Source organism: Neolamprologus brichardi, chromosome 15 (assembly GCF_056152115.1).
Source record: "Neolamprologus brichardi isolate AB-2024 chromosome 15, ASM5615211v1, whole genome shotgun sequence".
Lineage (NCBI taxonomy): Eukaryota > Metazoa > Chordata > Actinopteri > Cichliformes > Cichlidae > Neolamprologus > Neolamprologus brichardi.
Genome location: NC_142118.1, coordinates 5,300,208 through 5,327,872, shown reverse-complemented (window position 1 = coordinate 5,327,872; position 27,665 = coordinate 5,300,208). Strand labels below are relative to the sequence as shown.

Genomic DNA, 27,665 nt, shown 5'->3' with positions numbered 1-27,665 from the left:
GGCAGAAAAAGAGGGAAAATGGCTCTTGTGTTTTATTAGATTGCCCAGGCAAAATTATATTAGTTTTGAGCAGTTTGACTCCGTGGCAGACCGTTATTCCTCTCCATCCGTGGGTGACAGGAAGGCCAGTGAACATATTGTTGGGGTTTGCGTGGCTTGCAAGAAGGTTAAATGGGTCACGTAAGCCGCTGTCAGTCTGGGCCGTGGTGATCTCATTGTGTGATTTGTTGCTGCTGTCTAAAGTTGAACTTTTATCTCAGCCACTGTTTTCTAAAACGAACTGTATACTGTATATTGCTTTTGATGGCTGTTTGAAAGTGTGGAATCTTTAGTTACTCTCATCAATTAAAGGTGGCCGCTTGTTCAACCACCACAATGTCATCCCTTAGCTTCATGATTTCCCCGTAGAGGCATCTGGATCTCCTTTACCACTTTTTCAATTCTCAATTTATTCATTAGTTACTTAATTCCATTTAATATGTCACGCCCACAGCATGCTCATTGTGCAGCGCGATGGAAGCATCAACAACTTCAACCAGAGGGTTACACATATCCATGGAACAAATGGGCATCGACTGTGTAATTGGAATTTCAGCCCTTTTTATTTCCTAGCTCTGCCGTTGCCTGGTAGACAGCCCAAATGAGCCATCATCCATGATTGATTTTCATATTTCAGGGATGCCTACCGTCACTAAGCACTAACTATTAGAGAAGCTCTGCCATCCCTATGGCATGGAGTGGGCCGTTAAGTACAGAGTAGGAAACAGTTTGGCTTAAGCGCTCTCAAGCTTAATGTGTAATGTACGTGCAAACAGGGACACATTTAGTTCTGCGCACGGCGATGAACTATAATGCACGAGGCAATAAAAGCCATTATGATCCGCAATCCGAGCTGACTTTCAAATTATCCTGTTGGAAGTTTTCGATTTAAGGTGGCAGCTTTGGGTGATTCACGGGGTAAAAGGGTACGTCTGAGTTAAGCTGATGCAGTTGCACTTGAAGTCTGTTTTATGTCGCGGTGTTTTGCTTCGTGATTGCTCACTGTAGAGTAAGTAACAACGTGAGGTTTTTTTTTTTTTGTTAATAGGAAGCAAAGTTGTAATTTGGCTCATTAATGTGATTTAATTTCACCTCAGTTACTCCAATTTTTTTACTACATTTGGGAGCCATTATGAGTCATTACGTTGGTTAGTCGGCTGGGCTTTCAGACCCCTAGATTTAAGATATCAGCAGCACATGCCTGCAGTAATTGATGAGGCAGAATTTTGTCTTGCAGGGGTGGTGGGAGTTTTCCTTTTCTCTTGGTTGGACTCTTTTGAATGGCAAGCCCGCTATCACTGACACGAAATAATTATCGTCTGTCTCATGAAGCTGGTTTCTGGATGAAGCAGCTATGGCTTGGGAATTGACACGGCATTATTTGTCACCTTTTCAGAGCTTCTGCTTTTCATTTTGTATTTATTTATTGATAAATGACTCGGCTCTTGGGTATCCTGTCTCAGTGGACCCATTCAAATACTTTGTTTGATGGATTGTGACAGATAACGCAGCCGTCTCATTGAGATTATTCAAATGGGATTGGGTGATATCCAAGTACTTGACTGGGCATCTGATAATTCAGTTCTTGCAATGAATCTGCAGCGAAAGCCTCGTTGTTAATATTATATATTGTTACTCTAACATACGCCCCATTCATCTAAAAGCGGGAAGCCATTTTGAAGGCATATTGATAAAGCTAAATAATTAAAAATCTGTCTTGCCATCTGGCACGCCTGGTATCGGCTAGATGTTCAGCCTTGCCTTTGACGTACACCGCGAAACACCAGACCTTCCCTTTGAACCTTTAGTCTTTACGACTGGACATTGATTTACTCCCTCTGTGTTTTCTGGATGAATGATCAGGGCAAAGGCACTTATCTCACTTACTGTGTGAAATGGAGTGTAACCAAAAATGTGATTCTGTATGGCATATAGACTCACAAAATGTGCCCGCACATACCAGGGTGTGTGTGTAGACAAAGATTTAGAGCAACAGGGCGACATGGCACAATCAGGCACAGTTTACTGTGCGTGAAATGAACAAAACAGACACATGCTCCTCCCTTGCAGTGGGTGTAGTGTTTTTTTTTTTCCCAGTTTGCTCACGGCTAACATGTAATGGCTCTGTGTATCCTCCAAACTACAGTGTTTGTTCCTCCTTGTAAGAACACAGTCTTTTTCCCCCTTAAATCTGTGTTCAGGTATTTTACAAGATAAAAGATTCAAAATATGGGTTTCTGATAAATTTGAAAAAGAATCTATTATTATCATGAAATGTGAAATAGACGGTTTGTTGATAGTTTAGAAAAATACAACAGATGTAACTACGTTGGTAGATATGCCCCCCAACTTGCAGATCACAAGTCTTTACATATAAAGATACATTTGCTACAGAGAATAATGTTTATTTTTGTAAAATGTCCTTACCTTTTTCTTGTTTAATTATTTTCCATCATCATGACACATAAATGGAATATTCTGTAAAGGGTCACGCTTGGGTTGAACTGACCAAAACTTTCCACTGCTTAGACTGAGGTTTCAAATCAGAGGTCCAAGTGGGATTTGGGCGGCGTGGGAACCCTAAGATCAAGCGTGAGCATGTTGAAAAGAATTACTCAGTTCTAATATTTTTTGTTAGCTCCAGTGGATGTTTCCTTGTGCACAGACTGTAAATGGACCGGTACTTACCAAGCATTTTTCCACACTAACAGAGCACACAAAGCACTCTTTTTAAACTACAAGTCTCATTCAGTAACTCATACACATTAGTACAAGCACTTTCCTCTATACATAAGCACCTTGTCTAACATTCTCACACACACACTGACACTTCGATGGATGCAGAGTTCAGTATTTTGTCCAAGGATGCTTCGAGCTGCAGACTAAACGAGCCGGGAAGCAAACCACCGATTGGTAGATGACCTACTCTACCTCCTGAGCCACAGCTGTGATCGCCTGACCTGTGCTGTAACTCTGATATTCACTCTTCTTTGAGGATTTATCCAGCTGAATTCAGCAAGAATTGAATTCATTGCCATTCACTGGCTGATTTTCAGCTGTTAGAGATAAAAACCCAGTCTAAAAGGTAGAATTCAGTGAATAATCATCACCTTAGATATAGATTCTCTACCATCCATCTTAACAATAACAAAACAAAAATAAAGTGCATCACTGCAAACTTCATAGTAATACTGCAAACTAATCAGTTTACCCTGCAGTAGTTTTTTTTTTTTGCAAGACAATTAAAGAAGACAGAGAAAATCAGACATTACATATAAGGTTTAAATTTCCCGTTTATCAAATCTCACTTCTCAGAGCAGTCTTATGAAAATAGCCTCTCATCTTCATTTCCTTCTTTTTTTGCTATATCTGGGAAATAAAGGGGTACATTTAGCTCACAGACACTGTAAGCTGGCTATCACATTTAGTTACTCATGAGCAGAGATGGGCGTAATCCCATTACTTTTTTCAGGTAACGAGTAAAGTAAGGGATTACTATTGCAAAAACGGTAATTAGATTACCGTTACTTTCCCGTAGGAACGCTGCGTTACTGCGTTACTAAAACCGTGATTTTTTGCGAGAATGTCTCATGACAGTGAGGTAAGCGAGTGCGACGTTTGTGACAACAGCTGTGTGCAGATCAACAGTGGATAATATATCGAGTGCGGGAGAGAGTATGAGCGTGCAGCGTTTAAAGCGTGGAAGTACTGACCTTACTTTGAGTTTGATTCCATAAAAAGTGACAAAAACATTAGTGTCCGCTGTGCGTGGGAAGAAAACTTCTTTTTACAGCGAAAAAAAATCCTAAACTTCCAAGCAAGCACCGAGTGCGCAACAACGTAATGGGAAACTCGCAGAGAAACTCGTGGATTCTTCCACTGACCGCTGCGGCACACCTGCACCAGGGTAAACCTCCGCCTACCCCACTCCTGCTTTCCAGGTGAAAATAGAGCAAAAGGACCGCTAGTCTTTGACTTTATTTATTTTCTGCTGTGTTTTACTTGCATCTATTTGAAAGATTGAGTGTAAACACAAAAAAAAAATAATATTTTATGTGCTAGAATGTGCAGAAAATAGGTTTAAATATTAAACAAATTTCTTCCAGTCAGAGAATGGTGCATATAATTTAATTTTTGCTTGATGCATAAAGTTAAAAGGTTAAAACCAGTAAAACAAGTTTTAAAAAGAGACTTTTCCATTTGATTACATTTTGTATGATGGATTGTAGAAAAAGTAGAATTGGGCTGAAAGATCTATCGCTTTATCACCTATTCAGGTTGTAAATCGTGTTTTTAAAAAGTAACTAAGTAACTAAGTAATTAATTGCATTTGAAAATAAGTAATCAGTAAAGTAACTGGATTACTTTTGTGGGGAAGCAATCAGTAATTAGTTACTGATTACTTTTTTCAAGTAACTTGACCAACACTGCTCATGAGTTAAGGGAGCTGGAATTCTTTTCCAGTCCACTTTAACCTCTCTAGCAAGTTACAATTCTGTATTTTCAAACTCCAGAGAAAGGCTGAGAGGTCATTTTGTTGTCATGTTTAAAAAATTGAGAAGGCTTTCTCTAAAACATAAACCACAACTTTTCATGGAGGTCCTACTAAATTAGTACCTGCTGAATTAGACATGTACCGTGTCTAGCGTAGCTCGCCGTGTACCACTTCTTATACCAGAACGCGTGAACACTCACATTAATCCACATTTTAGGGCAATACAAATGAAGTGTCCCATGTGTATGTGGGTGTGTTGATATGTAGTGCCTGTTGTGCCTGACCTTTAACCTGAGGAGATGTGAAATATTCATCCCTTTCCAGCTTCAGGCTACTCTCTTCCTGCAGCCCTGTAGGCTCCTGCCATGCCCTCGGGGGGCAAGGTCCTGTATTATAAATGCAAGATTAGAGGTCACTGACAGCGAATCAGAATGCCATTTTGCCAGCAGGGACCCTGAGGCTTTGCTTTAATGAAAACTCTGTTATATTCGGAGGCCACAAGCTCCTGTTTATAAGTAGAGTTTGTGGATGGTGTAGAGATCAAACAACTATATATATATTTATATATATCTTTTGTATTATTTATGATTACAAAGAATAACTAGTTCTTTTGCAACATGACTCAGATGACATCGCTTTTGGGGGTCTTTTTGGTAATAAAGGTGACATTTTTTCAAAAATACACAAACACATGCCTTTAATAAACCAGCGGATGTAATATGGCACTAATCTAATTCAGAGGTACCTTATTATTTCATTTCAGTGATTTAGATCCTCCATAAGGTCTTTGCCAAAAACAAAATGTAATTGCTAACGATATGAATCAGTTTCGGGGTGTGATCTGATGTCCCCATGAGACCCGCTGTCATTTATAATACAAAAAGCTCCAGACTCGCCAAATGCAATAAGGGTACCATTTTTACATTTATTGAATTTTTCATCTGTAATAACCCTTATATGTCTTTTTGCGCCTCCCCCTGGTATTTAGATTAATGTGAAAAGTGAAGAACACAAAGAGCAATTTGGATCAGAGCTGTCTTAGAGTAACTAAAGTGCACAAAAGCGAGAGGGAAATCTATCATATGAACATTTAAGTCTGACAGTTCCAAAGAAAACTCCCAATCCTCTAAAGGTTTATACAAAATTACAAATGATGTAATGCTACAATAAGTACAGGAGAGCCAAATTTGAATTCCATCAGTTTCGTTTGACTTGTACAGTCAGTCAACATTAACAGTTTCGTCTGCTGTGATCCGTCTTTGACTAAACGCCTTGTGGGACCTTTTCCTAGAAGTGAAACAGCAGGATGAATGATCGCCATGATCACTGGTCTTTCTCTTCTTTTTCTTCCCGGGCTGATCGGGCCACTAAAGCTCTGCTTGCCATTTGGTTGCTCCTCAGCTGGAGAACTGAGGGTCCTGGCTGCCGAGGAGACATTACAGGTTGCTCCGCTTTGACAGGTATCTATAGATGCCATTGACTTTAAATTAAAACGGGGTGTGAGGTAATCAATCATAAGAGTGCACTTTGGACAAAGCTACAGTGTGATGCATGGGCTTCCCCTGCCAGACTTCAGGACAGTGCACTGCGATCAGAGCTAAATTACCCCAGCGACCTGCGCTCCTTCTCCTCTCTCCCGCTGTCCTCCCTTTCAGCAAGCTGCCAAACCCTCCCATTTTACACTCCATGGAGCACCACTGTTTTTTATTACCTTACTACACCTCTCTGGCACAACCACTTCAAAAATGTTGCGGTTTTTACTTTGGAGTATGTTAGAACTAGAAGTGTAGTGCATGATGGAGTGGAAGTTTATTTCTGTGGCCCAGTAAATTAAAAACCTCCACACCAGCATAGTTAGCATTCAAATCAAAAAGGCAGTCGCAAGGTCATCCTTTAACATCAGCACCTTGACATAATGGGTTATGTAATAGTGAGAGGAGTCTTACTCCCAGCTCCATCAGATATGGGTAAACACTGGGTAGCCAACAAGGGTGCCAGGAAAACTTGTGTGTATTTCTTTAGCTCCAGGGGTATCTGACAAAACAGCAGTAATTGGACACCCTGAGATGAAAACATGTTTGTAGAAAATCTACAGATGACCTACAACTGATAAGACTTCTTTTTTAGTTCTTATGTCTCATCTTTTTCTTGCATAATGTCAGATAGTAAGGCAACTGCTCTGAAAATTCCAATCATTTGTATGTTCGGCGAAGTTTCTGATCTAAGTTTATCATTTTTAAATTGCTGAACGTGAAATCATCTTGCTTTCTGGATCTATTTTTACCTTTTCTTTTTAGAGGGTTACTTTACAACAACATCCTGCACCTATGAGGGATATTCTGATTGTTTTTACAGCACTGTGGAAAAGTCTAAAACACCTCTTAGTTCTTTAAAGTTTGCTAGGAACATGTGGAATAGTTGAAGCAATTTATTGACATCTGTCAAAGATATGTAGAAATATAGGACATAAGGCAAAAATAGAGCTTGGAAGTCAAACTTTGGTGTGACCACCTTTCTTGTTATTTCTTTAAGTAGTTTTCGGGAACACTTCTCCAGGTTTCTTGAAGGACACTCAAAGCTCTTCTTTGGATGTTGACTGCCTTTTGTTCTGTTTTCTGTCAAGATGATCCCACACTGCTTTAATAATGTCCAGGTCTGGCCTCTGGGGAGTCCAGTTCATGACTGATATTGTTCCACTATGTGTTTTTTCTATTCAGGTATGCTTTTACTGCATTGACAGTGTTATACTGATAAATAACGCTGTTGCCAATGAGTTGCTTTCCAGATGGTATTGTAGGGCTGCACGATTTTGCATAAAATGAGAATCACGATTTTTTGGCTTAGAATTGAGATCACGATTCTCTCACGATTTTCTTTTCCAGTATAAATATTTATTGCACTTATTAACTGCACATCAACTTTGTAACAGTTGAGACTGAACATAAAAACAATAAATAAACATAAAAACAACAAATGTCTCACATTTTGTCGTTGCAAAAATGTTGTACTGCTTGAAATTCCGTCTCCACCGTTGCTCGACACTGCGTGTATAGAGCAGGTAGTGCAACAATAGAAAAATAGTTGCGGGACGGCACTGTGTAGCGTTTGTCTAGGGTGTTGATCATTTTCCTAAATCCCTCGTTTTGCACAGTGTTGATGGGAGCCATATCTTTGGTCAGGTGATAAGTAATAGCCTCCGTGCCTGCGGAAGTTCTACGAGTATAGGGAAGCGCTGTATAAGGTTCCCGTTATTGACGTTTGGGTGGTTGAACGCGATGGATTTTCTCCAGTCACTTTCTCGTCATCCCTGACGTGTTCTCCGTTGTTTTTTTTCCCTGCTAATTTTAGCATCACACGGCACAGCCAGTGTTGCCAACTCCCCAGTAAGGAAAATCGCTATTGGTTGTCCTAAAAGTCGCTAGAAGTCGCCATATGACGTCATCGCTTAATTTGCATAATTGGTCATGCTAATATAATTGTAACCTACATTGTTGGAGAGAGAAATAACATCGTGGAAGAGACATAAAGTGAGTAAAAAACGTCCTAAATGCATTTAGAGTTTATTTAGAACTACAAATTAAATTTCTTTTAGCAATTATTGTTTTTTTAATGTCACAATTCCAACCCTGCTCCTTTACCCGGGCTTGGACCGGCAAAAGTGACCCGAAATAGGCACTCTGGTGGAGTTACTTTGTGTGTGAATAGCAGCTGGGGGAGGACTATCCTCCGCCCATGAGCGCTTTGGCACGGGCGAGGTGCCCACGGCAGCACCGCTGCTTGTTGAGAGTAAGAGCGCGTTTTCACGTCAAAAAGTCGTCATAAATAAGTCTCTAATAACGCCAGAAAAAGTCGCCAGATTTGTCGCTAGTCGCTTTTTAGAAAAAAAAGTCGCTAAGGGGTCTGAAAACTCGCTAAATACAGCGACAAAGTCGCTAAGTTGGCAACACTGGGCACAGCTTCTGTATCACGTGGTATAAGGCTCCGCCCTTGTCATTTGTTGAGCAGGAAGAGTGAGCGCTTGTTTTCATGCAGATTACGTCCCGGATCAAAATGCGGTACAATCATCGTCGTCTTTTTTTTTTTTTTTTTAAATCGTTGTCATTTGGAAATGAGATTGCACATAAGTATGAATCGAGATCGCGATTTTCTAACGATTAATCGTGCAGCCCTATGGTATTGCATGGTGGATACAAACTTACAGACTTTTTGGTTCATAATGCCATCAGTTTAATGCATGGCCAAACCATGACAAAGCCTCTGTTGTGTTTTTCAGATGACTGTGGACACTCACTGTTATTCACTGTACCTCTGTAGGTGCATCTCTCAGGTCCTGTTTCAGGTCTTTACTGGATTTTTTCATTTCCTAAAGACATGACTTTCAGATACTGTTCATCTGCTGTTTTTTTTAGTCATGTCAATTCTTCTTTTTGTTGTTAAGTTGTTAAGGACATGCTGCACACTGTGCCGAGATATGCCAAGGTTTTAGCTAAGATGGCTTTGAAAATCACCTTGTTGATGCAAAAATTCAATTTTTATTATGTTTGGCATTTTTTGTTGATTCAACTAAAGAAATGGGAACAAATGATGTGTTTTTTTTGACAGGCTGCAAGTAGCAAGGTGCCAATTTAACAAAAATCTAAATGGGTTCTCTTCTAAGTTGTCTGCTATGTGAAGACACAACACTAGTTAATCTCTTGAGTTAGCTGCCTTTTAATGCCCAAATGATCGAGAGGACAGAGTTAAGTGGCTTAACCAACAAAAGAAAATCTTCTAAAAATGAACTGGCTCTTTAGAATCAAGATATGAAAAAAGGAGGGGTGGCTCAAGTCTTATCCCTAATACTGCACTCTGTGATATTAGTACTTTTTTGACATACAGTATTTCTTCCAATGTTGTTTGATGCTGTGCTTATACTTTCTGAATGACAAGACTGCACTCATGTCTTATGTAACTGACTGAGTGTGCCTTTGAATACCGACTGCTTAGGTTAAAAATGGCACAAAATATCTGTGGCTAAGCAGGAGGGGTTCTGAAATTCAAAAGCATGGTTTATTTTATCTAAACATCATATAGCTTATAAGTTATGCAGTGTGCATCTATATAGGCAAATGTATGAAAACAGTGTAGTTTGGCTGCACTGCTTTCCCCCCTTCTCTTCAATTTACCCATTTCTTAATTTCTCTTCCTAAAAAGTTTCACACTAGACAAGGTAACATTGCTCAATTTCATGGTCTAATGAGCTTCTCGTCACATGAGGTATCATACTGGCACACAACAGCATGTCAGCTTAGTTATGGGAAAAGGAAAAATATATATATTTTAGCTAGTTTCTTGTGCCAGCTGGTGTGGAAGACTGCCCACGCTAAACAACTACCGAGAAAAATAAACTTTAAAGCTACTCAGAAAATTGTGCTTTTGGTGCAGATATGGAAACTGAACCATGAGCTATGTTGAAAAGCTTTACATTTGAGAAAATGTGAAATATCTACATTGTTTCAGCTAACATCCTCGCTTTAAAAATCTCAGTATATGCTCTTTTCACAGTGCCATTCTCACACATCACTGTGCACACATATGCCAACTCTCACTGCCAGCAAAGCAAAAGCAAACACTCAAGCAAATGATGAAAGGATTCATAATCAGAACTGGTGAACTGAAGAAAAAGCTAATGAGCATATGCACTGGTATAGTGCACCAGCACCATCTTCACTATTTTTCAGCGCACGCTCCCTTGAAAAATAATCAACTGCAAACCCGCGTTATGTCTAATTGAAGCTAACATGATTGCCTGTCTCCTGAGATGAATACTTGTGCAGTTTCTTAAACCCTGATGGTTGCTGGAAGAAGTACGCCTTCCTCAGTTCCCCTTTTCCTCCACTGTTTGTCAGCTTTAATAAATGGAGATTAGAAGGGCAAGCACACAGTAATATGTAAAACGATATGTTATTTCTTTTGCTTGGACATATTAGCATTGGATCTAGATTTTTTTTAAACATACACCAGTGACCAGCAGTATACTCAGTCTTTATAAAAATCTACTTTTGACTGACAATGTTACCTCCCAAACAATGAAAGTACTAGACTTGATTATTGGTATACAAGTTAAGTGCTTACATTACTCATTATATTGCTGTTTTACTTTCATTTGCAAACACTGACAGGTGCAGTAAATATTATTCATCATCTTGTTTAAAAGGCAGTGTTCTGCTTAGAAACCTTTTTCCCACCACTGCACCTGTACTGCATTGGCAGATGTTTCAAATTAGATCAAATTAGATTTTGTATTTTTCCTGTTGGCGAAAAGCTCATAACAGGCGACAGTGTTCTTTACATCACCGACTGAGACAAACTCAAAATAGGGTAAGGCTGCTTGATTTGTATGGCATATTGACTAAATTGGGGGAGTCGGAGTGTTTAGCAGAGTGAAATCAACAGATCAAAAAATATAGTAAAAGATACTTGCTTCTAACAGTCTCAGATCCAATAACTTTATACAATACTTGCAAACATGCAGACACACAGCTTCTCAAAGGACTAGCATCTGAATTAGGTAAAGTTCACAACACTGGACAACGTTTTTATGAGGAATTTTGATAAGACAGCATTAAACAGTTTCCATAACATTAGCATTAACATTAGCTATTAGTGTTTACCCAGTAGCCACTTCAACCTGCCTTACCTGTTATCAAAAAAATAACGGCTAGCAGCTTTAGCTAATAATAAAACAGCTGTCCAAGCTAGCAACTGGTAATTTTTCGCATCTGTAGTTTTAATAGATTGTGTTACTTAACAATTAACGCTATCTTTTGCGTCTAAAAACATTAGATTTCTCTTAAGTCTAATACTGAATTGAGAAAAGCCTACAGACAACTAGACACAAACAACAAAATACTACAATACCAACTATACTTAATCAACAGTGAAAAGCCACCAGAATTGTAACCCTAAAATATTGCTCTCGTTTTTGTTTTTTTGCAATACATCGGTGAACTTAAAAAATAGTGTTGTTGTTATTTATAATGTTGCACGTATTGTTTTAATCTTTATTTTTTTTTAAAATATATCTCTTTTTTTGTCATTTTCCATGTGGGGATTGTGGGGATCACTATTAAATTGAAGATTCTTGAAAAAGTATCTTGGCAACCCCAAGGTATAAATAAAAAATAGAAAATAATAAAGTACTTAAATCAATTTAAAGTGAATAATATTAAAAATGAAATGACAATGCTTCCAGCATTGAAAGAATACCCTTGGCCATCATCTTTTATTTAGGTCTTGGCTGGTAGTCGATACCTGCAGTACATCAGTGTAATATAACCTGCAGGTGAAAATCAGAGTATTCCCTAGAATAGTGATAACTTTACTTTTGTAATACATTACACCAGCGGTCCCCAACCCCCGGGTACCGGTCCGTGAGTCGTTTGGTACCGGGCCACGAGAGTTAAGGCTCAGGTGTGAAATGTATGGTTTTCAGGGTTTTTATCGATTTTCAGCATTATTTTGTTATCGTTTTTATCGTTAACTCGGTTTTCCTGGGTTTTTTCACGTGTGTTATGAATAAATGTTCTTTTTTTTGGTACCGGTACTAGTTTTATTTTGTTGTATTTATCCGTGACACCTTAAAAGCTGGTCCGTGAAAATATTGTCGGGCATAAACTGGTCCGTGGCGCAAAAAAGGTTGGAGACCGCTGCATTACACTATTAGTGGAGGGCCACCGTACTTTCACATTTACACTTTTATGGTAAAGCAGGATGTGAATCAAGTTTGCTTTCAAATGCTGGAACCAAGTACCAGGCACTGTTCACACAGCAGGACAAAAACCTTATTTCCCCTGTCTGTGACAATGTTAGTGCTTCAATTGCCTATAGTTCCCAAAAGCCCTGACTGGACAAAGAAACAGACAAGATGTTCTTAAAGGCCTCCCTCTCTACTCCACACTGTTTGACCTTTCTGCTGATTTAGCATGTCCGTGCGGACAGCGTGCTTTGCTCCAAGAAAGAGACATACATCGCCCGAGTAGACATTCATGTGCTCTCCAACCCATTCATTCAACGAGAAGAAATTACATTTTCCAATTGTCTGCGGCGATATGATGGAAGTACATTGGGGGCAAAAGGATGTGTGGAGAAACACAATCAGCACAGCGCAGAGCCCACAAACATACCATCAAAGTGAATTTCATAGAAATAACATTTTCAAAGCACAATCAGAAACCTTTGACCTTTTGTGCCAGGTTTTGGAGGTTTGGGAAGTCTGGGTGTGTGCGCTAGGAGTTTAATCCTTGCTTTGTTTGTCATCATCGAAGTTTCACATTTTTTCCTGGGGGCACAACATGGCTGCATTAATTACAGCTTTAATTGGGAAATATACAAGTATACTAAGTTATAAATATCTTAAATGCGCAGCAAATCTCTGCAGGGACAATATGTCCTCCTAGGAACATTATGCTGTAAACAAAGAAAAAAGAAACATTTAGATAAAAAAAGGAACATAATTTCCCCTTATTGTCTATATCTGGGAGCGCTAACATTCTTGAAGTATTCAACACTTACAAGACATAAATGTCGTACCTTTGGGAATTGGATTCTAGGCTTCTGGGGATTGAGTTGTAATTTTGTCATCTCATTATTGTCTATTTGCCAGTCTCATTTGATTTTTAGTCTGCACTGTAAAAATGTGCTATGATAAAAATATAGCTTGATTACAAATTATGATCCAGTTTACTGGCTAAAAGGGATTTGGGATATGTAACCAAAAACTTAATTAGGAAAATTCCACAAAAAAGTGGCGAAATGTAATTAACTAAAATCCGGAACAGCTGTTGGACAATCGCAATTCAGCTGGAATTATTGGCAAGTCCACCAAGGACAAAAAGACTGGAGTCTAATTAGCTGAAACAGCAAGTCCTGTAGTCTTACCTGTGAAAGGAAGGGAAGTTCTGTTAAAATAACATGGAGCAAATGACCTTGGAAGACTTCCCGGGGATCGGAAGCTGTCACCTGCTCCACTGCTCACAATTTCAAATTCATAGTAATAGTAATAACTGCCACATATATGGGGCACAATTCAACATTGTTATTGTATAGCTATTGTAATAATTTTACAATACAAACTTCCGTCCTTGCAGTAACAAGGCTGGTTGGGTTTTGTGAGTGACATAGAAACTTTGGTGTATGTACTGTCTTTCCAAGTACAGCTGAGCTTTCATTCAAAACTACCAAACTACCAAACAATATTGGCCAGGACACCTGGGCAGAATCTAAATTGTTCACAAATCACAAATGGAAAACAGACAGTTGTCTGTGAAGGTTCTCAGTCATCCAGGTCATCGTAGTCAAAGGAGCTTGCAAAGAAAAGCGTCTGGACTTCTTTAAGTTACTTGAAGACACAAGTAAGACACAAGTTTTCACACCTTGGCTCAGGCGATTTGAGGATCATTAGGGGGTCCTTTTGTCCCTCTGTGGGGGGACACTCCCACTAGGTTTATATCTGGGACTCTCCACCATTTGACCTTAGAACTGAAGAAGCTTCTTGGATGAGAGGTGAAACGTCTTCAAGCTACTTAAAGAAGTCCAGACGCTTTTCTTTGCAAGCTCCTTTGAAAACAGACAGTTGCGCTGTCCTTGGTACTGAAGTAGTTCCTCTCTATACTACTGTAATACATTTGGAAGTTGTTAAGTTTCAGAGTTTTCAAAATGTGGTTTGCAATTTGTATAGAGTTCTAAAAATTGGCATTACTGATGCAAACTGTCTTCAGTACCTCAGAGAAGTCTTAAAGACACATGAAAAAGTGTATCACCCATGTGCGCACACTTTTTTTTCCCCAGTGGTGTCAGATTACTCAGCCTATCAACAAGCCAAAATATGCAGCAGTGCAGCAGCAAAGAGAGGGATGAAGAAGACTAGTAGCAACTAAATATGGCTGTAAACAAATTGGCTTTACTGAGGAAAGAAATACCGTTAACACATTTGTGAGCACTCAAGAATGCATTCAGTGGATTACAGTGACTGCTCCTGAATGTGTAAACATAGCTTTTTGTTTGTTTGCAGGAAAATTAAACTGGCCACCTCTAAGAGGCACAATGTTCATTCCAAGAAGTGCAGCATGGTTGGATTTCCTCCTTTATGTCTGTGTGACCGCTCATTCATCCTGTATTGTATGCAGTCATATTGCGGTTACCTTATACCTGATCCTACTCTATATGCAATTTGGCTGCCTAGTTCCTTTATGCATTGAGCTCCAGAATTTGAATAGTAGCAGAGTTCAAACTTGGAAAGCAGTGATATAAAATTTTAATTCGTTCTTTATCAACGTGTTGGAGTGCAAGCTCGGCCTTGTGTTTTGTCCAAATAGCTTTTAAAACTGATAACGAGGTTGCATTGTTTAGCAGTATTTAGCTAATCTGTAGCAGATGGTGTGGATATTGCATTGCGACAGTGCTTTTTAACTCATGTTTCGGTGTTAGCAGCTGAGCAGTAAGCTGTTACACAGTGTTTCCTCTGGCGAAAGCCTAAAACATTAATAATCAGCTGTTGCTGGATGTCGTGCTCTACATTTCATACGTTATGATTTTAGAGATAGTTAAATTGAAAGGTGGCTTAATACAGCGGCATGGCATCATGCCTGCTGCATTTGAGTGTTTTACTGAATGAAGCAACTCCCTTTGCTGCAGTTATTATGCGTCTAAACATAGAGGTAATATGGTCCCTAGGATGAGAGATCAGTAACTCCTTGTGAATAAACCTGTCAATCTCTCATGGCACAAGCTAGTTGTTGTATCGCTTCTTTGCTGTCTGTCTGTGGTCATCTCACTCGCCCCATTCACGTCTTTGATTACTGTCCCCACCACTCTATTGCCTTTGTTGCCCCCCCAATTCGTCATGTTATCTCCCACCCATCCTTCTTCTTCCTTAACTTTTCGCTCTCTTTCTCTTTCTCATTCTCCACGCTTCCCTTGCTCTCACTTTATCTTAACCCCTCCATCTCCTCCTCCTCCTTTGCCCCGGTCTCATCAGGCAAACACAGAGAGTGATGCGCGAGCACCATCCCTCACATCTCCAATGAGTACCTTGTTATCATCTTGTCCCCACAGCGGCTTTCTGTCTGGCTCCGTCTCAGCTTGGATTCCGTCACTAATGGGACCGCATCATTTTCGACAGCTGCAATTCGTCAGTGTTGACAAACAAAGATGCGGTGCAGCTATGCGAACACATCTCAAAGGGATTGTAGACTAATGCCTCAGTCTGATTTACACATTTACAAAGGGTATTTTTTTAAAAAAAAAACATTCCTCTTTTTCCACATGACCTGTAAAGATCATATGCATTTATATTGCCTGTACTTTTTTAATTAAAGTAATGTCAGTCATGATCTCTGTGCCAGAGAAAACAATGCATGAAATATTTATTAGACCTCAGAGTGTAGTGGCATCAGACAGTTAGTCGTCAGTGTGCTCTATATGTATGAGCCTTAGATGTTTCAACGTGGCGCCTCAGGCTCTTCGCATCTGTTAAATAGAAGCTAAATGAAACTTCATGAAAGCCTAAACAATAGCGCACGTTAGAGTTTGCCTCCATCTCTCAGCCCACTAATCGTCTCCACTGGGCCCTGCAGGGCAACAAGAAAGACTCTCAGACTTTGTATGCCAATCTTTTTCTATTTTCTCTGACCGCATCTCTAACTAAATTTACTTGATTTTGTGAGTGTTGCTTTCATCTCTCTCTTATGTTCCAAAATCAAATCCACTGCACAAACAACAGTCTCTGTTTTTTTCTGTTTGTTTGTTACAGCTATTTAATTATGTTTGGAAAAAAAGAAAAGCTACTCAAGGTTATTTTGTAAGATCAATGCATAGCCTGTATTAAAGATCACATTTGTTTTCAGATATGTCAAAACACAATGCAGCAATGCTAGCTACAATTTAAATTTAGCTGAGATTCCTTTCACCAGAGTGGCTTTAAAGAAATCCCTCTCTAATGTGAATTTGTATCCAAGTAAGAAAACGTTCAAAAATCTTTGGTTTGTGTCATTTTTTTATAACGAGGAGCACCTTTTTCTATGACACCTATCAATCTATGACTTGTGTCTATGTAACACACATCAGAAGTAACAACATTCTTTAAAAGAGCCTGAATTTAAGCACATGCCAATACTACAGGATCGTTTGGTCCGTGATTTTCAGGTGGTTGCTTGGCCACATTGTGTCATATTATATCATGACATCATAATATATTATAACATGATGTTATATTAAAGTGATAGAAGTTTTTTATAAGGTGCTTTAGGGGCATGAACTCTACAAATGGACAATTTTGGTAGGTGGCTATGAGGCAACCAAATGATGATATAATATATTGTGCCTAATTCAATTTTTATGGATATGAATTTGATGTTATTGTTATGAAATTAAAATGACACAATGATTTTTAAAATGTGATACAGATAAGACCCTTCAGGGACCCAGGATGTATCTGTGTGCCAAGTTTGATTTGCTTAGATTTGAAGAGTTTGCAGACAAAGAGACAGAGATTGCATGTGCAGTTGTGTCTTTTGATCCAGTTTGTCTCAAAGATGAAGAGTTTATCTATATTTTATTATTCTTGCCATTAGATGTCAATTTGTATGTTATCTCTTAGATTGGATCTGCTGGAGAAAGAGATCTCCTCATGGTCATTATGGAAAGAGGGTTTACTGTAGAGAAACCACAGATTTTTTCAACATATCTAAGGACATCTGAATATAGTTTTTGGACAGACTCGCACAAATTGAAACCCAGAGTGCAAAATCCCTTTCTCTCCTCCAGATAGGTCGAAAGCCTGACTTGTTGAAAATTGTTGAACATTTTAAAATAGCCTTAAAGGTCAGACTGGCCAGGATGGTAGCACGAGTCAGAGCAAACATTTTAATTTCCTGTTGGTGGACATTAGGCAGCTCATGCAGCGAACTGAGGAGAGCTGTGTGCTGAGGCTTATCGTGTTTGAAGAGAGGCAGGTACACTGATCTGTGTTAATAATGTGGTGGTAAGAGCCATTCATCCAGCCAGCGGTTATGGCCTGCCAGTGTATTACCAGTGACATCACAGATCAGGCTGCATTTGGCTCCGCTTGGCCTGCTCTTATTAGAATAGACATCCTGCAGGAGACCCTGCTGGTCACATACACACTGCCCTTTAAAGTATGGTCAAAGAGCATCAGTGAAAGCCTTACAGACAATTCTTTGTAGCTGTTATCAGATAACAGTCAGTATAACTAAATGTTTGGTATGTAGATTAGGCTTGCTTCAAATGGCTGTCTCCGGTAGCATAAAAACCAAGAGGGAAATGTGCGAACAGTCTAAGGAAAGATAGAAATATTCCCTTCGATATGTTTTGATTTAGGCTTCGCAGTTGAGAAAGCTCCCTCTCATTTTCATTGAACGTTCGGTGATTTCTTAACCACAGTCTGTTTTGGCCTGTTTATGCTTTAGTCATGGGATCGTGGGCTCATGTGTAATCTTATTTTAATCAGGCATTGCAGGAAAATTTTAATTTATAGCTGGCTGGAAAAAAAAATCTCTCTGAGTTTCTTGGAGTCTGAACAGAGCCAAGCGCGTTAAATATTTCAATAAACAAGTAGATTTTGAATATTTTATGGGCAGAACGATTGATATGAACTGAAACTGCTTTATGAAACATTAAAGGACCTGTGTCCATCTCAAGCATTCAGATTTGCATGGCTTTCTCAGAGCACTGCCAGTGCCATGGCCTTCTTTAGCTGCATTTAAGCCAGGACGCTGGAGAAATACATGCAGCGCTCTTGTGATTGTTAGCGCATTCATACATCATGGGAGGAGAAGAATTTGCTTAACAGGAATCTGTTCTCTCTCCCAGGCATTCTCCTTCTTTATCTCACTCCAAAACTCCCCTGATATGCGTTTCTCGCCCAACGCTGCTCTCTTTCACTGGGGTGAGCACAGAAGAATAACACTGCATAAAATTTCAAAGGGTGAACAAAACACATCCAAAAGCGTGGGATGTGGCCAAGTGGAAAAAAAAATTCTCTGCAGGGTTAGGGAGTAGAAGGAGAGGGGTTTATCTTGTGTACTACCACATCTGTGCCTTTCCACAGAGAGTCAGCTTGTGAATTTTGGCTTGCTGCGTGTACTGCAGTACTGATTCACTCAGATAAAACAAGGTCTTCGCAAATGTGCAAATCCCAAACTTAATTACTATGAACCAAAATGGAAATGAACTCAATTATGAAGATATTGCCACATATTTACCCCTCAGTCTTTTTTGTATCTAATTAAATTCATTTCTTTATTTTTTCCCACTGTTTCCCTACTTTATTTCCTGAGTAAACGGCACTAAAAATATGGGAAGATACACTCAGGGAAAAAAATAAAGTTATTTTGTTAACAGAATTTTATTGCACATACAAAGTTATTTGTAAATGAATGTAAATATTTATTTTCATTTACAAAGTTGTCTTTGTTGATGCATTCAAGATAATTTGACCTGCAGTCTTTTATTACTGGTGTACTACTCAAGATGATTAGCGATAAATATACTTTGGAGGACTCCCCAAATATTATTATGTTGTTGACTACTTTTAGCAGTCATTATTTTATTTTATTTTTTTTACTTTTCATCAACCTGAGAAAAATGACAACATATTGAGCTGAGATTCTCTCCTGAGAATATTCTACTGGAGTCCACATGCTCTTATTTTGAAATTCTAGTCACCCTTGCTTTCCTCTTGCTTTTTTTTACTCTGGAGATTTGGTGGATAATCTGCATAACACATATTAAATTGTGTTTGTTTATAAAAAATCCATATTCATATGTATCATGTTGAAAAAAACAATCTTAATATTTGTAAATAAAAGAAATTACACTTATTAATCATGTAAATTCCCTGCACCTGTCATGCCATGACGTCCCAAAAAATTACCCAGTCAAAAGTGAAAATGTTGAACATCATATTGATGTCCAAGTTGGGTCGTGGTTGGATGTCCAAATTGTGGACCTAGTCTGGATGTTTCATAGAATTGGTCGTGGACCCACGGACCCAATATAGAGATGATCTGCATGTTTATCTGACCTCCAATGTTGGACAGTGAGCTGTTTTTATCACTCCGTCATTTATTTGTCACACACTAAGCAATTAACTTATTTGCAAATGAGCAGCTTGTGAACAGTACTGTTCAGTTTGGACACTGCTACCTCCACACACTGAAACAGAGTCTGTGGAAAATAATGGCGCGTCAGTCTGTGGCCTCATGCATGATTATGGCCAAAATGGTTATAATGAATAATAAAAGTTCATAGCAAGGTACTCAACAGCTGGGAGATCCCTCTCTGGTTCCCTTCTGTGCTATATTTTGCATATAACGCAGGTAATTTTACTTTGAAAAAATATCACAAGGGGATAGCATAGGGTTTTTTCCTGTTTTTTTTCCTGAAGCCTTCATTACTCAACATTTTTAATGGAAATTTATCTTTGGCCAAATGGTGATTTTGGTCCATCTCTGTGAGCTGGTCTGATATGCTGAGGTGCTGTGCAGGCTTAGTTTTATCGACGTCTGAGTTGATGCTGGAGGACTGACGTTATCAAACACTTGACTGTGTTTCTTGGCCTTTGTGCATTCGTCAGATTGCTGTTAGCGATGGTAAGGAACATCATCATCAGGTGGTGTGGGACTGCTTTTGCATTGCGTTTCATAAGTGAAATGTATGATTGAGATTAAAATGTTATTATTGTACAGCCCTATTGTGAAGTATATGTTCGTTTTGGCTGTCATTGCTAAGTGGGCCAGGTTCATTATTTTTTCTTTTTTCATTTGTGGCCTGGGGCTGTGATATTATGCATGCTCACACTGGGTTAACTGTGACACACTGAACAGAACAGAATCAAAAAATGTATATTTATGAGTTACACCTGTGTTAGTGGGAGTACACTGTTAATATCTTATAGCAGATGCCGTAGAAGGCACTGGTAGAACAAGTCAGTATGACTTCTTCTTTAGAAAGATATGTTCTGATTATCTACTAGCTTTCAGAATTAATAGTTCATTCATTGTGTCCTGAGATGCTCTAATCCATAGGTGTCAAACTCTGGCCCGCGGGCCAAATTTGGCCCGGAGTCTAATTGCATTTGGCCCACGAAGCCATACCAAATTACTATTAGAGCTGGTCTACTGGTATTATACAGCTAATATATATATTGTTTAGTATTAAGCTTTGCTTGTTCCATATTCAGTTTTTCAGCAAAACGTGTTTGAGTCCATAAGAAAAGATTCATTCTTATATCTGGAGGAATAAATATATTTCAATAAATATTAATGTTAGCCCACGACTTTGTTCCAGTTTTGAATTTTGGCCCACTGTGTATTTGAGTTTGACACCCCTGCTCTACCAGTTTGCATTTATATTGTTTATACAGTATGTCTGGATGACATGTGGTGGCTGAATATTGCTAATTTAGGTTATGATACCACTTGTAATGGAGAATTATGCATGGTAAGGACCTTTCTTTCCAGGCATAGTTCATATATGATGAAAAAATTTGTCTGAGGATTTATTGATTTATCTTACATAAAAGGTAAAACTACCAAAAAGAAATAAATGAAAATGAATGAAGACAGGAACGTTTAAAAATATGGTTGAATTCATATGGAATAGCCTTTCTTATTATGTGAATGTCAATCACAACACACAACTCAGAAACAACTGGAGATGTCACAATGCTTTATTATAATGCTTTTAATATTTTCTTCCCGTTTACTTCTTGCACTGGTAAAGTATGTTGACCCTGAGAATGTCGATGTCAGACATGCCAACATTCTGGCCGATGGGAACGTTGGGATTGGGGATGGGAGTTAATGTTTCTGACTGTGGAGTAATTCCGAAGGCAGTCCTATAATTAGGAAGAATTGCAAGAGGCGATTAAACAGAATTTGTTTCTGTGCAACACAATTACACTTAAGATTGTGTTTTTGTTCAGGCTTACCTTCCATAGTGCATGACAGAGGAGTAATCATATCTAGTGTTGAGATTATTGGTGTCCATCTGGTCAAAATTGTTGAAATAATCTGTGGAAAAAAGACAAATAAATTAAAAAGACCAAGCAACAGAACAGTCTTATTTCAATTAGTCATCATTGAGGCTTTGAGATTTTTACCTTTTATGATGTTTGGCCAGTTGACTCTGATGTACTGGTCGCGGTCGCTTCGAGTGTGTTCATGGTAGAAACCAAGTGCATGCAGCAACTCATGCTGGATGATACCATGCTGGATGCAGCCAAACCTCTGCAGTGACACCACCTGCTTGTCTCCAATACGACCCAGCAAAGAGGAACAGCTAAAAATGTAAACAGTATAAGAAGCCAGAGATGATCGTCAGAGGAAGACAGTTGACATTAGTCTGATGTTTAACATGTATCGAGTGAAAGTTTGAACAACTAAGGGAAAAAACATTTGAATTGAAAAAGTAACTTTCCACTTTTTGACAAATATGGCAATACAGTTTAAAATTGTTTTTAGTGTTACACCAAGTTGTGTATTACTCTTTTACGCTGTGCCTGACTCTGCACGGATCGGCTGGTTTGTGGCGTTCCAAACACCTGTCGCAACATCAATACTAACGTGGTTAATAGGGATGGGTATCGTTTAGGTTTTATCCGATACCGGTGCCAAACCGGTACTTTTGAAACGGTGCCGGTGCTTAAACGGTGCTTGAACAATGGAAAAAACACAAACTTTGTCCAAAAACCTCTCATGTTCAACTGTTTTTTTGTAAAAAGATAACAATGTTAGCCTTTTCTGCAGCTATGGGGCATATATGGTATCACTCTTGGCTGGAAGCAGCTTAAACAATGGGAAAAAAAATAACTTTGTCCAAAAACCTCTCATGTTTAACTGTTTTCCACTTTTTCTTTGGTCATTTTAGCTTTTTGGCCAGGGTGAAGGGAGTATCTGCCATCAAACAAGAAGACAGCCGCGTGTAGCTATGATGGTGTTTGCTAGTTCACCTTACATGCATTAATGTAATAACGTGGTTAGCCTACTCAACGTAAATTACACACGAACAACATTAAGCTACTCACACAGAGAAGAACGGCTGCTGCTGCCATCATCATCCTCATCATTTCTGCTACACTGGCAGGGCTAGGGGCCAGGACGCTCCTCTTCAGGTTTTTGGGGGATGTTGCTAACTCCGGGTCCGATAACAGGCACCACACCCACAGTAGATGTGCTCGGTGTGAGGTCTTGCAGCAAGCTATCAAATACGGCGCATTTCTCGGCTTTAAAAAAAAAACGCTATGCGTCGCCAGGTGTTTCATCAGATTTGAGGTGTTACCTCCTTTGCACAGTATCACCTTAAAGCACTTGTTGCAGGCTGCTGAGTTTGCATCTTTTGCTGTGAAGCACAGCCAAATTTTGACCGCTTCGCCTTGGGCATTTTTAATCTGTAGCTCTGCTCTAAAAGAACGTACGTACCTGGACCCACCTACTATCCTCGGAAACGTAAAATGATTGGCTAGAATCTAAAGTGTATCACAGCTCAGGAAAAAAAAGCACCGAAATAAAGCACCGAAATGTGCGCTGCTTTTCGGTCTGGTTACTACCGTTTATGACAGAACCGGTGCCATCATGGATACCGGTACCCATCCCTAGAGGTTAACATTGTTTTCTTTGTGTTTTTCCTGCCTCTTCCTTACTTTTGTTACAAATGCTGATACAACATATTGGCAAATAGCTAATACTACAAAGTTATGTTTAGAATTGCCATAAATGTTCACAAACAATATTTGTTTCTTCTACCAATATGCATTATGCAGTAGTTGTAAAAATGAAGGGATTATTTATGTAAAGTTTCAAGTCTGATGTAAGAACAGTAATGTATCCTAAATTTAGACACAGTGTATCTATTTATATTTAGCTGAAACCACAGTGATTGCTAACCTCAACCAGATAGTTTTATTGCTTAACAAGCCAAAGTGTGGGACTGTATGAGAACTCTCATCTGGTAATGAAACTGTTCCCAACTTTACAACATCTCCTTTACACAAATTATTTAAATGAACATACTTAAGAAAATAAATGATTTACTGTTTATTTTTTCACTTTTCACTGCATATGCAGTCATTTTCAGTGATTTCCATGCAGTGTATTTTGTTTCAAGTAGTGTTGTAGTAAATAACTTACCCATATTGTGGTTCAATACTTAGGTACACGGTCTCTGACGTCCGTGGAATGAAGCGAACACAGGTTGCTGTTTCAAAGCCCTTCATGGCCTCTAAAATGGTCTTCTTCTCACCATTATCTACAGTTGTGAATAACTTAATCAGTGACATAAGTGTTTCACTAGATGAATGTTAATGTGCTGCAACATGCACCACAGTTAAACCCACCGTATTTATCACTTAGAACGTAAGGGACGTCAACAGTCCCAGATGTGTGAGACTTTGGCCATCGACAGGAGAATTGCTCATTTTTGCACTTCAAAGCATTTCTGGTTCTTGGAATGAGTATGTCTCCTTCCACCAGAAAATCTGTAGATCCTATTGAAATAAATGATAGAATGACTTTTCATTCTATCATTTGACACTGATAATGACACAAGGTATTGCCCACCCCCCCCCCCCCCCCACCCCCCTCTTGTAATATAATGACTGAATACTTACCATTGTTCATTCTGAGGATGGTTGTGGTAATGTCCTCCCCAGAGATCTCTATGAATGCAAGAAAATCAGAAGTCATACAGCTTTGTTGTTACAATGAGAAAAGTGACAATGTGACACAGTTAGTTATACAGAGCTGCAAAGAACCCAGATTTGTTCATTTACCATTCTGACCAGCATAATCCTGTGAACAGAAGATAGAAACAAATTTCACTTGTATTGTAATTAATGTTGTTGTATTTAATGTGTTGAATGCTACGTTACAGATAAAGATAGGCGCCAATGTTATGGGAGATGCATCATGTGGTAAATGCAGTATTAGCAAGCAATTTTACTTTTTATTGAATATTTACTTACATGGTCATGATGAGCATTACAGAGGCCCAGAAGCAGCAGCAGAAGAAGAGAAACTGTTGTTGTCAGGTCCATTTTGGTCCAAAGATGTCGACTTTCAAGTTGTCACTTCAGGAACTTCACTTGTCTTCCAACGAAGTGATGCTAAAACCCAGTCAGGGATGAACTTATATGCAAGGTGTCCAGGTGTGTCTGTGTACAGAGATTAATGGTAGGGGTTCAGAAGGCTTTGCCTTAGACACACAGCTGCCCTGTCCAGCATTTCCCACTGTTTCCACACTGATAATTTTATTCTGGGGGGATTATAGTGACCACAGGCTGGTGTCGACTTGCTTAGCATAAGGCTTTTTTAACTAGCAGGAGATTGTCTTGGGAGATGTGACCCTGCCCCAAAGCCTTATCTTAAAAATGACAAACATAACAGTGGAATCATGCAATGTAAAGAGTTTGCAGGCGTTGCCTTTAAGTAGTATTTTTTTAAACCATTAATAACCTGATTGCAAACAGGCTGGGGTATGTGTGTGTAGAAGTCGAACTACATAGACAATTGAAGAGCGTCTGTGAGTCAAGGGATGTCAGGATTGTGTACTTGTTCACCACCTTCAACAGAAGCTGAAATGGGTTTTGATCTCTATCTTCTTTTGCAGCAAAAATATCTTCCAGAGAATAATTTTTATGATAGTTGCACCGCTGTTTTAAATAAATATTTTAGTAAGTTTTAAAAACAGTATTTAGAGATCAGTTCAACTAAAATGTGCAGCTTTTGACAGATTAACATGAAAATAGAACCACTATTATAATGTTAATAGAAATATGGTGCAGTGAAAGGTGTGCTGTTTTTGTGTGTAGAGGGGGAGATGTACTGCAGCTTAGGGATGTTAAACTCATTTCACATTGGGACAAGTGAAATTCATCTTTCTGTCGGTGTAAAGAATGTATTTAAACCTCAAGATACTTTAATATAACAAAAAGCAGTTTCATTTTTTTTCGTAATGATAAGCAAATGCTGCTGTTGTTAATGAACGAAATCTGTTTTCAGAGTCTTTGGGCTAAAATCGTAAGAATCAAAAGTGTAAAATTACAAAAAAAAGTCCTGGAAGCTCATTGGCCAGATTGTCCTTTCGTCATAAAGCAGAATGTTTTTGTTCATTCCCAGAAAAGGTCCTATTTAATTTATGTATTTTTTTGGTCAAAAAAACAAATCAAAACAAGCAAAAAAAACAAAAAAAACAAACCCAGACATTTATTTTGTCTTCTGTGAAAAATACAGGACCTTTTTGGAACTTTACTTCATTACTTTGCTCCATAAGAAGGGGGGTCTTTATCATTAGGACAAGCTGTAAAATTTAGGAAAATACATCCCAAAGTTTATGTCCTTCTTCACATTTCCCAAAGGCAGAGGGCTGACTATTGGTCCAGTGCCTTATATTTGACACCTCTACTGTAGATGAATACTGAGTAACATCCGCTGTGGTTAGTTGAGCTCTCTGAAAACATATTTATTTGTTTTGTGGGCAGCACAGTGGTGCAGTGGTAAGAACTGTAGTCTCACAGCAAGAAGATCCTGTGTTTGAATCTGTTGGCTGGCTGGGGCCTCTCTGTGTGAACTTTAAACATTATCCCTGTGCCTAAATGCCAGGTATGAAGACTTCCTCCCACAGTCCAAAGGTGTGCATGTGAGGCCACTTGGTAATTTTAAACAGGATGTGGGTGTGAATATCAGTGTGACCGGTTGTCTTACACTGTGTGTTAGGCCTCTAATAGAAATCAGTTCCCATAGAATCATACATCAAAATATCCAGTGTTATGCCAGCAAAAGCAGAACCACAGGTCCTTATGTCTAATGCCTTCAGCTGCAACAAACATTTCATAACTCACCCATTTAAGCTCTATTAAAGTTTGCAATTTGATAGGGAGAAGCTAACACAGGCAGTTGTAGCTGTATGCTAGTAAGTGCTAGACATCACATCAGCTGAATCTGAATCACTAGCTTAAACCTTGCAGTTATCAGGAAAACAAACTTGTTAAAAAAACATGAGACAATATTTGAACATGGCTTATTCAACTTACTCAACTTGGGTAAATGAATGTTTTCTTCTTTTTGTTCATCAACAGCATTTCCAGGCACTATTATAGGAGCTACAGTAAAAATAAAAATGAATATAATTTCATAATTTTGATATCAAAAGGTAACAAAGGTATTGGTGCATGGTTTATTGTACATCCCATCCAAGAAGTCTGAGACATATAATCTGGGAAATTCTTGCATTTTATTTTTTGGTTACTTTCCGGTAAATGGCGGTTTCTTAGATGATTAAACAAAACAAAACAGAAAAAAAGAAGCTGATGACCAAAATAGCAAAAGTGAAAATTCAAGTTAGTTTCCAAACCAACACATTGGTTATCATCAAGCATTTGAATAAACCAAGCATATTTTTCATTAATCTGTTAATTCTATAGTAATAGATAGTTAACAGTAGAGCTGGGCGATAGAACGATAACGATATGTATTGCAAAATAACTTTTTCTCGATAGAAAAATTAAACTATTGCGATAGGCCTCACCGCTCTTGTCCTCTTAAAAAAAAGAAAAAAAAGAACAGCCAATCCAAATTAAGTAGTACAGAGCCGAACCAATCACAGCCGCAGCGGCACGTCACGTGACTTGTTACGTACAGCACAAGTGCCAAAGCAGCCAGCCGTCGTGCCGCCCGGGTAATGGAGGAAATGAGTGCGCCGACTACAGAAAAATCAACCGAGAGCGTGACCGAAGGTTACCGAAGAGAAAACACATGATGGTTCCAATGCCGGAGAGATTGTCGAACGGAAGGGCCATAGAAGTTCCGTAGTGTGAAGGTATTTCGGCTATTTCAAGTCTGACAAAAAACAGAGTAGCGCGCACTGTAAATTGTGCCGAAAGCAAGTCTGGAAATACAGTAAACCGGTGCATGCTCAATCTTTGACTGGAAGCGTTAATTCGTCATCCGGCTTTTGTCAGACTAAAGTAACTGTTAAAACTGTTTGAAAAGCTAAGCTATACAACAAGGAGAGATTGAGAATTTCCTTTTAGTTCTCAGTTTATTTGACATTGACAAAAGTTAGTCAATTCTGTCTG

At 38.9% G+C, this 27,665-nt stretch overlaps 2 protein-coding genes across 5 annotated transcripts in view; one reads left to right on the top strand and one right to left on the bottom strand.

Annotated features, from left to right (window-relative positions):
• Positions 1 to 27,665, top strand: part of mdga2a (MAM domain containing glycosylphosphatidylinositol anchor 2a) — a 205,908-nt gene that overhangs the window by 24,843 nt on the left and 153,400 nt on the right. The window lies entirely within an intron of this gene.
• On the bottom strand, positions 21,295 to 26,691 carry LOC148098377 (low choriolytic enzyme-like). The gene is made up of 9 exons (XM_087852742.1): positions 26,622 to 26,691; positions 24,555 to 24,743; positions 24,363 to 24,381; positions 24,201 to 24,248; positions 23,928 to 24,077; positions 23,722 to 23,839; positions 21,696 to 21,874; positions 21,525 to 21,606; positions 21,295 to 21,431 (listed from the first exon to the last, which is right to left on the bottom strand). The coding sequence occupies exons 2-9, from the start codon at positions 24,624 to 24,626 to the stop codon at positions 21,296 to 21,298; spliced, it is 804 nt and encodes a 267-aa protein (XP_087708868.1). The 5' UTR covers positions 24,627 to 24,743; positions 26,622 to 26,691; the 3' UTR covers position 21,295.